Source organism: Quercus robur, chromosome 7, assembly GCF_932294415.1.
Source record: "Quercus robur chromosome 7, dhQueRobu3.1, whole genome shotgun sequence".
Lineage (NCBI taxonomy): Eukaryota > Viridiplantae > Streptophyta > Magnoliopsida > Fagales > Fagaceae > Quercus > Quercus robur.
Window position 1 is genome coordinate 11981442 of NC_065540.1, and position 10315 is coordinate 11991756.

At 34.2% G+C, this 10315-nt stretch overlaps 1 protein-coding gene across 2 annotated transcripts; it reads left to right on the forward strand.

The window, feature by feature from the left end:
- Positions 1–435: 435 nt before the first annotated feature.
- Positions 436–9209, forward strand: LOC126692266 (mediator of RNA polymerase II transcription subunit 27). 2 transcript variants are annotated; one of them, XM_050387799.1, is made up of 8 exons: positions 438–978; positions 1079–1244; positions 5462–5927; positions 6445–6504; positions 6590–6658; positions 6767–6810; positions 6888–7089; positions 8530–9209. In XM_050387799.1, the coding sequence occupies exons 1-7, from the start codon at positions 597–599 to the stop codon at positions 7069–7071; spliced, it is 1371 nt and encodes a 456-aa protein (XP_050243756.1). In that variant the 5' UTR covers positions 438–596; the 3' UTR covers positions 7072–7089; positions 8530–9209. The 2 variants fall into 2 exon arrangements, with proteins under 2 accessions (XP_050243757.1, XP_050243756.1); XM_050387800.1 differs by lacking the exons at positions 6767–6810; positions 8530–9209 and having other exon boundaries at positions 436–978; positions 6888–7058.
- The last annotated feature ends 1106 nt before the right edge of the window (positions 9210–10315 follow it).

Here is a 10315-nt window from a genome sequence, read left to right on the forward strand (position 1 = left end):
AAATCTAATATTTAAATTGTATGTTTTTTACGCTTTCAATACATATGTCAAATTTCGTGTCAATTGGATATTATTAACTATATAATCTATAAGCTTAGATTTTATACATAATTTTAAACTACAAAAATTTGCAATTTAAACAATTTATTGATGGCATAACTATTGATTTTTAATTGTCTAGAAATTTTTAAGCATGAAAAATATAAAAAAAAATATTTTATCCAATGCTAGATATTTCAAAATCCATCTTTAATAATAAAAAATATTAAATAAAATTACAACAAATTTTCTAACTATAATTTTTTCCTACAAAACTGATAATAACGTATGAATAAATTTTTTTTGTTTGGTTGCTGAAACTTAATTAGTTATGATTTGTCGCGATGCGTATGGTTCTCGCTATATTATAAGGTTTCGTCGATCTGAAAGGCAAAGCTGCAAAATGCATTTATATTTGTAGTATTTATTTATAAATGTAATCAACGTGCAATTATCCAAAAAGCTCAACTAGGCTAGCCGAGAGAGGGTGAGTCACAGAAACAGTCACACACTTGACACAGACCTGCAATCCCCAAATTTCCAAAAAAAGCAAAAAAATGCGATTACACCAGCAACAACTACAGCCACAGACCCAACCTCAGCATCACTATCAGCAGCAACAGCAACAGCAACAGCTACAACAGCAACAGCAACAGCAACAACAACCACCACCACCACCTCAGGCGGAGGACACAGCGGCTGCAACCACTAGCTCCAGTCCGCCACCGTCCGAGGAGGCGCCGCCGAAACAGGTGGCTCAAGCAATGGACAGACTCAGCCACGCCGCGCGTCTCATCGCGGATATCAGGCTCGGCGCCGATCGACTCTTGGAAGCACTGTTCATCGCCGCGCAGCCTCACCAGAGCAACAAACCTCTCCACTTGTTCCTCAAAGAAGACTCCTCCATGCGCCAACACCTCCAAGACCTCCGCTCCGTCGGTAAAGCGCGCATTTTCTTTTTCTTTTCTTGCTTTCTAGGGTTAGGGTTAGGGTTAGGGTTTCGTCGTTTTTTGAAATTGTGTTTTTTGGTTTATGGTAGGAAGGCAGCTAGAGGAATCTGGGGTTTTGAGTGAATCGCTTCGGTCTCGAAGTAATTCGTGGGGGCTGCACATGCCGGTGGTCTGTCCTGACGGTGCCGTCGTTGCGTACGCCTGGAAACGCCAGCTCGCCGGCCAGGCCGGTGCGTCTGCGGTCGATAGGACGAGGTTTGTTCTTGTCATTTCAGCTCTGCCTGAGTTCCATGTTGAAATTGATTTCAGATTAGTGGATAAGCACACCAAGAGTTGTTTGTGATTGTAGATATGCTCTATATGATATTGAATGCTAGGCTGTTAAGAAGTAAAATTTTCATAAAATTACTGTTAACTGAAACGAGAATACAAGTAGGAGAGCGATTAATGCACCAATGGAGAAGAGTTAAGTTGATTCAAAGCTCAAAAAAAGGAGGTGGTAGAGTATGATTTTGGATAGGGTAGAATTACAAGAAAGAATACACTTGGCTGACCTTCATTAGTCTGTTGAGGATGCATGGCTGTACCAAATTTGTTGGAATTTTTGGAACTATCACTTGGTTGTTGTTTTATTGATTTCAGATTAGTAATTAATGCTGAGTGATTGTTATTTAAGAATCAAGAGCAAAATGCTGATGAAATTTGAGAATTGTTTAAAAAAATGATTGGGGGTGAAAGTTATACATGAAATGTAAATTTAAACTTGTGTTGCTGTGACCCAACTAGAAGGTGATATGGTTTACACTTCAAAGAATTAGGTATATGTCTTTGAGTGTGTTCTATTGTAACTTTATGCTTGCGGAAGTATATTAGGTAATTGTGGTGTGATTGTCATAGTTTTGAGGAAAAGGCAGAGGCGAGGTTGTCTATTGTCTTTTGGGGACAGACATAACTTCTTGATTGTGAAGCTTAAGTGCAAGATTTGAGTTTTTGTAATTAAAGAAAGAAATAAGGTGCTGTTGTTTCTATCTTCTGAAAATCGAATTCCTTTCCTGCAATTTTTTCTTGCTGGGTTATTGTTTTGCAAAGAATTTACTGGCAAAAAGTTGTGATTTCAAGTCTAAATAATTCAATACCAAATCAACCTAGAATTCATAATGTTTTGTCATCATTTAATGTCAAATATGATACACTAATCAAAAGCTGCCAAAGAAATCAAGAGACTGCTGTGCAGCCTGTAGGTTATAAATCTCCCAAATATTTACTTGAGCAAACTTTCTCTTGAGGAACATTAGGTTAATCATTGTGATTGGACTAGGAAAATGTAAATCAGAAATGGTTTTCAGAATTATTGTTATTGGATTTGAAAGGTATAAAAAATAATTGAAATGGTATTCAAGTTGTTCTTTTGATTTAGTTTATTATTCAAAAACGATTTGATACTACAGGAACCTACAATTCATAACAATTTGTATTTATTTCATGTCAAATATGGGATGCTGATCAAAAGTTTTTGACAAAATCAATAGATTGCTTTGTAGTTCATCAGCTGTAAATGCTTTTGTTTCTATCTTTTGAAAATTGTACTACTTTTCTTTATTTTCTTTATTTATTTTATCTGTCGGGTTACTGGCATGCAAAATTTTTACTGGCAAATAAGTTGTGATTTTACACTTAAATACTTTGAAACAAAAACAACCTTGAATGCAGAACATGTTGTCTTCAGTTCATTTCAAATATGATACACTAATTAAACTTGCTGAAGAAAGCAAGAGATTGCTCTGCAGCCCATAGGTTATAAATCTTCCAAAAATCTGCTAGGTCAAACTCTTGATGAACATTAAATTAATCATCGTGATTGGACTGGGAAAATGTAAATCAGGAAATGGTTGGAGGGAGTTAATGAGATTGAATTTGTACTTTTTTGCATAAAGTAGTTTGTTGTCGATAAAATTACTTCTACTTATCAAAAAAACAATTGAATGGTATTCAAGTTGTTTGTTTGATTTAGCTTAATATTCAAAATGATTTGATACCGAAGGAACCTATGATTCATAACAATCTGTATTTCTTTCATGTCAAATATGGGATGCTAATCTACTTATCAAAAAAAAATATATGGGATGCTAATCAAAAGTTGCTGACGAAATCAATAGATTTCTCTGTAGCTCATAGGCTATAAATCTCCCTAATTTTTGCTAGAGCAAACTGTCTCTTGAGAACTTTTGAGTAATGAGTGTTGGTTAATCAAGTGTTGACTTTGAAAAATTAATAAAAACAATTGAAAATGGTATTCAAGATTTTCTTTTGATTTAGCCTATTCTTAAGATGTTAGGTGTTTCATAGGCACCATTAACTTTGAGGCATGAGATTCAGAACCCTGTATCCAGCTCTTCCTTTTGAGCCTTACCTCTAGGTGAACAGAACATAAGCTCCACTGGTCTGTTAATACACTCTAATCTATGACCTAGAAGAGTTTTTCTTTTTAAATTTTTTTTTCTTTCCTTTTTTTTTGGACACTGATGAATATAGTTGTAATATTGATGCTTAGTTAAAGCAATCTCCAAAAATGATACAAGGAATATTGGAATTTTTATATACTTAGAAAATTACATGTGTGAGAGGATTTTGCTGGTTTATCAGTTGAATATGGACTGATACTAGTTGTTTATAGGGTGTCTGAGATATTGACCAATACTGATTTTTCAATGCCTAGCACCTACCAAACTCCTTTGCAAAACTAATAAAGAAAAAGAGGGATGGAAGAGTAATAGCAACATTCCAGCCAGAGTACCTTTTTTCAAGCCGAGAATTTGTACATCCTTGAGTTGCCCTTTGCCAACCATTCATAGGTTTTTCCTCATTTTGGGTTAGCCCATGGAAATCAAAGGTGAGCCGGGCGCTCAGGCAAGGCGAGGCACCTCTAAGGTTCTAAGACACTTGCCTTTAGAGCCTAGGCTAGCAAGGTGAGCACCTTAAAATTGGAAAAATGCGCTAAAGTGAGAGCCTCAGTTTATTTATTTTAAGAAGATTGTTGTAAAACCAATTATTAGATTTATTTTATTTTATTTTATTTTTTTATATAAGTATTATTAGATTATTAATTTATAGAAGCTTGTTGTAAAACTTATTGTTATACTATTGAATTTATAGAAGTTTGTTATAAAACCCATTGTTAGAATAATCCGTGGAACCTAAACTGTATTAAGCTTATTTTGAAATTCATTAATAGACCTAATTTCTTCATGCAATACATGTCAAAAACAATTGATTATAGTATTTCAATTCATTATAAACATATGATTTAAATTCTATATGTATAATAAATATATTTAGAATTTGGCACCTCGTTTTAATTGGGCTTGCGCCTTTTTGTCGCCTCACACCTCGGGCAATACAAGGTCTTGGCATCTTAAGGTCACCTTTTGCATTTGACTACCTTGGGATAGCCCCAAAAAAAAAAAAAAAAAAAGCCAAAGATCAGTAATCAAGCCCAGGTGAAGCTAGAACCGGAAGGGCTATTGGGTCTCAATCTATACCCCTTGGTTTTATTTATCAAAAGGATCAAGTGGCTTTCAATCATGAAATTTCTGTCCCTCTCTCAGGTTGCTCAGATGTTACCATGCCTATGCATGCAACAACTAATAAGGCCCTTTTTCAAACGTTTTGAGAGGCTCATGTATTCTACCTATCTCTATGAATATGAAGGAAGTTACCAACAACCCAGTGCTTTGCTGGAACACACCATATTTCAGTCCAACAACCAGTTGACCTCTCACTGCTTCACATTAGCAGGAAAAAGTTAGCAAATAGCCAGACTCAAGAAAGTTTCTCAATCTGTTTCCTTTATCCTGTTGCATACTTCTGCAACTCAAGAAAAAGGCTTCTATTCTTGTGCATTAGAAACCACTATTAAAATTTGTGCATAGGACTTGCTATCCCACTTTATTGTTGTTATCCATCAATCGAAGAAGATCCATAATTCATAAAAGTTTGGCTGTAGTGCATTCTCTACTCCTGCTGGCCAAAAAAAAAAGAAAAAAAAAAACCGTGAAAGAAAGACCATACGACAAGGCCGCATTCTACCAATGCTGCGTTTGGTCTGAATCAGTTAATCAATTGGGGAATGGGGCTTCTGCCTGGAGACTTCTTGGTTCATAATGCTATTGCATTAGGTTTACATACAAGATACAACTACATTGATCTTGCTACTTATCAAAAAAAAAAAAAAAAAAACTACATTGATCTGCTCTTACATATTTTCTTGAGGATGTAGGAATTTATATTTTTAGTCATGCCATGCTCATACTAAAGGAGCAATTGTTTTAAGTGTTAAACTGATCAATATATTGTTATTATTAATATATTACTTAGCACATACCCCTTCTAGTCTTAATAAATTGCCACTGCATGTTCTTCAATGGCCATGCACCAACTGGTTACTGATTAGTTATGCTTCTGAATATTTGCAGGTTAGCTCTCAAGGCCTTCACTGATCAGAAAAGACGATTTTTTCCTCACCTTGATGATGGATTACATGATCAGGATGCCAAATCAGCTTCAAAGAAACTTTGTGGTCCCCAAGTACCGATGGAAAATCATCAAGAAGAGCTAAGCGGTTTTAAGACACTATCAGATGTTCTAATGCATTTGGAAAAAGAAGTGCCAAATTTGAAAATTTTCACTTATGAGCGATTGGACTGGTTGAAAAGAGCTTCTTTGCTGCCCTCTTCAACTAATGAGGCTTCCATGGAAACATCTAAAGAACATAATTATCACAGTTCAAATAAACTAAGAGCAGGATCGTTGAGTGTGGTTGCTGTAGAGAAGATTGCTGTAATTGAGTTGCTGTTTCCATCTGTCTTCAGAGCAGTTGTATCTCTGCATCCAGCTGGTTCTATTGACCCTGACTCAGTTGCTTTCTTCTCTCCAGATGAGGTAATCTTGTATATCCAGATATCTTAATTTTTTAACTAAATATCATATCATGCTATTCTCTGTTTACTCGGAGACCCATATGATTCATTGTTCCATTCCTCATCTCTGAGATAATATCCGGATCACAAGTTAAGATTGATTACATTTTATGTGAGTATTCTGATTTCTCTTTTAAGTGCCATATGAGATTTTACTTGAAGATTGTTAGATTTGTGGGCTAAACGGTAAACTGACTACTTGTCTTCATGGCAGTGGAAGTGTGGATATCTTTTGTCCTCCCCTTTATTTTGCAAAATCTTTATCTTTTTACATATTGTGATCTATTTTGTCTTCTATTTTGAAGCTTTTAGTTTTTCCCTGGCTTTCATATTGTAAATGCTTATGTTTATGTTGTCTTTGTACTTTTTTTATTTTTATTTTTTATAATTATTGAGCCTTATTGTTTTACTATTATCTTTTTCCTTTATTATTGAGGGTGCTTAGCTGCAATGTATTTGATTTCTACTGTATTTAACAGGGAGGCAACTACATACATTCTAGAGGTTTTTCAGTTTATCATGTATTTAGACGCATCACGGTAATAGCCTTTGCTGGTCATTTTATCTTTCTCCTAGTTCAGGTGGTTAAAACTTCCTACTTATTTTAGCATTTTCCTATTGCAGGAGCATGCTGCTATGGCTCTGCAGTATTTCCTTGGAAATCAAGCTGAAACTGCTCTACATTCTCTTCTGGTACCATCTCTTTGAGTTTATTGGGCTAATTATATTGTCTACTATTTTTTTTGTACAATCTTATCATACATATTTAAGATTTATAACTTTCTGCTTTTGTTTTTGTAGCATTGGATCTGTAGTTATCAAACTTTATTTTCAAAAGTCTGCAGGTGTGACTCTGTTTCCCACTTTTTAAGATTTCTTTGATGGTGTTTGACTTCTAAATTTTATGTTGTTGGTGGTGCAGTAAGTGTGGACGGCTACTATCAATGGACAAAAAATCGTCTTTACTGTTACCTCCTGTTCATCGTCCTTACCGGCAGTTTTCTGCATTGAAAATTTCATCCACCCAACTGATTTCCTCAGCAAAGGACACCAGTTCTGATCTTTCCCAGGCTTATCATGTTGGTTGCTTTTCAGAGGAAGCTTAGTCACATATATTGACTCAGGTAAGTGCACAAGGCCTAGTAGATGAGGAAATAGAATGATCAAAAGTAATAAATCATTCCACCTTCTAACTACATGTTGAATTTTCTCTGTTTAGCAGGATGTATGAAATTGTCAATGTTTTAAAAACCAAACTGTTTACGAATTGGGAGAGGGAGAGATTCAAGGTTTTAAGGTTTGACTGGGATTCAACCGGAGGTCAAACTGATGACGCATAATTAATTTAGTAATTAATTATAAATACAAATAAGGATATTAAATTTGTAAAAATTAGCAAAATTGACTAAAAAGTATCTAAAGAAATTTAAACAGCTTTCAAATTAATTTACAAGATTTTTATATAAGGTTAATTGAAAATAATTTTTTGATCAGTATAAGGTTAATAGAAAATAATAAAGAATAAACAAACATAAAAGAATATTTTCTTTACTCTTTAGTAGTCTTTCAGGTTGAAATTATTTTAATTTAAAATGAAGTTATTTTTAAAATAAATTCATAAATAGCACATTCACATGTAAAAGCACAAGTATTAAATTACAAATAAATTTAGCAAAGATTACAAATTCAAATTAATACATTTAGAGAGAGGTGGTATAATGAAATGAAAAGCTATTGTCTATTAATCTTTTTTTTTCTTTGCTGAATTTTGTCTATTAATAAGGAAAATAAATATAATATTTTTCAGATTTAGATAGGTGATATAAAGTCAAATACCTTAATGACCGGTGTGATATATCTGGGGGGCAGGGGTTCAAAACCCCACAGCGTTCTTTTCTCTAATTTTTATAAAATATATACTCCCTTGATCCAGTCTAATTGGCAAACTGTTTAGTGTAATTTTCTGGTTTGACCGGCAATTTAAGGGGTTTACTCACTTTATGTAAAATGTGTTTTTCTATGAAAAAAAATAACCGAGACTGAACTCCAGTTCATAGTTAACCTGGTCGGACAGGCCAGTCAGGTCCACGATTTAAAACTATTGAGATTTATTTTTTATTTTTTTACCTTGGAAAAGTAGACCAGCTGGTTTCATAGATTTGTTTGATTATGTTAAAAATTGAGCTGCACGTATACTTTGCCTTGACAATTAAATCTTCTGGAAATCGACTGAAACAATTCTCTTCTATTGCACAAGCATTAAGCAATTATACACATATATATGCCTAGAGCCTTGTAACTCAGCTGGTTGGCACCTCTTGCCTCCTGGTGTTTTTAATAGAGACACCCAGGGTGCAAATCCCCCCACTGCCAACTATTGATGTATCACAAAAAAAAAAAAAAAAACATAGTTGTTCATGTAACACCTTATTACCAATTTTTCATATCAAAGAAATTATATACAATTTTATTGGAGAGGCTAATTCTTGGACTCATAAATAGTCCCATGTAGTGTCGTTTATGTTGATACCAGGTCTAATGTGGACAAACCTTTTTCTTTTCAGATGTCTGTTCTCAGAGAAACTTCAGCTCTGTCCCTGAAAGTTGCATGTGCGCTGCTGCATATAAATCTTGTTTATGGAGAAAGCTGTGCCCAAGGTGCAGAAGGCCATGCAGTTTTCTATCAAGTTGTCAAATCCTATAGACTGTAAAGTGTAAAGTGTAGCTGCTTACTTACTGTCCTGAGTTAGATTTGATAGCAACAAGTGTAATTTATCAGCATCAGTTGGTCACAGAAGAGGGGTTCTGAGACTGAATTCTTTCCATAGACCAATATGATGCACATGCATACACGTTCGTGGCTGCATACACACAGATCTTATCGATATTCTTGTGAAAATGTTTCATTTTCTGTAGCTTTTCCTTGAAGAAATTGAGGGTTGCATTACTAGATGTTATTGTTTGAAAATTTCCCTCTAGTTTAGAGTTATCCAATTTCAGATGGTAGGTGTGGATGATGGTAGAGGAAGGAAAGGATGTTCTAAACCACACGTCATTATGAATTTATGATCAGTATTCATTGCACTCCTTATCAAAAGTAGTTGTAAGACAAAAGTTTCTTTCTGTTTTCCCAAGTGATTTTGGTATCATTCTGTAAGCTAATTTAGCAATTTCAAATTTCAGAATTTATGTATCACCACTTACATAGCAAAGTTTAGTTTTTTGAGTGATTAGATTTCCCCAATACTTGTTCACATGATGAGACGTCATTATGAATTTATGATCAGTATTCATTGCACTCCTTATAAAAAGTAGTTGTAAGACAAAAGTTTCTTTCTGTTTTCCCCAAGTGATTTTGGTCATCATTGTGTAAGCTAATTTAGCAATTTCAAATTTCAGAATTTATGTATCACCACTTTTATAGCAAAGTTAAGTTTTTTGAGTGATTTGATTTCCCCAATACTTGTTCACATGGTGAGATGTCTGCTCTTCTTTTTTTGATCCCTCCTGCCCTTTCGGTGCTCAGTCTCTTTGATGCATTAAGTCAATCTTGATGTGCATTTTTCGAGACCCCAAAAGGAACATAAAGACATTAAAATTTTGAAAAAAGTTGTTATTATTTCCTCCTCGATTTCTTAATGTCTACGTTTACTGTAAATAAAAGAGAAAAAAAAGAAGAAAAGCTAAAATGCGAAATGAATCAAATGATGGATGATGGATGTAGGGTCGATGAAAAAATAGCAAATCATTTTTTTGTTAAGAGAGGTCCTACTGAAATGACTGAGTCTGTAAGGTGTGGATTACTGGTGGAGCCTCTGAATTGCTCCTACATCATCTAAATGTTGATATTTCCATTCAGGAAGAAAGAAAAACAATGACAACTAATTAGTAAAAGTGTGCTGTTTTAAGAATATTGAAGGTGTTTTAGCAAATACTATCCCGGGCTATGACATGAATGGTAATTTAATTCATTAACTTATGATTTAAGGTTTGTTTGGGATCTGGTTATTTTGCTGAAATTGAAAACTTTTTGCTAAAAGTACTATCGATAAAGGTAAACGTTAATTGAAATAGTATAATAAGACTTATGAATAGTACTAAAAAATGCAGTGAAACCCATAAATAATAGTAAAAATAAGCTAAATAGTAAAATAAGTTGACAAAACTAATCATACCAAACGGATACTTAAACAATTAAGGGCACATTTTCTGTCCAGTGCCTCCAGTGCACTGGACCCGCTGTGATCATAATACGTGTCTATTTTTAAACACCGTGTCATAATCGCAACATGTCTAATGTTACAAGACACTAGACAGAAGCCACACCTAACAATTAATTGTGCTATGGAT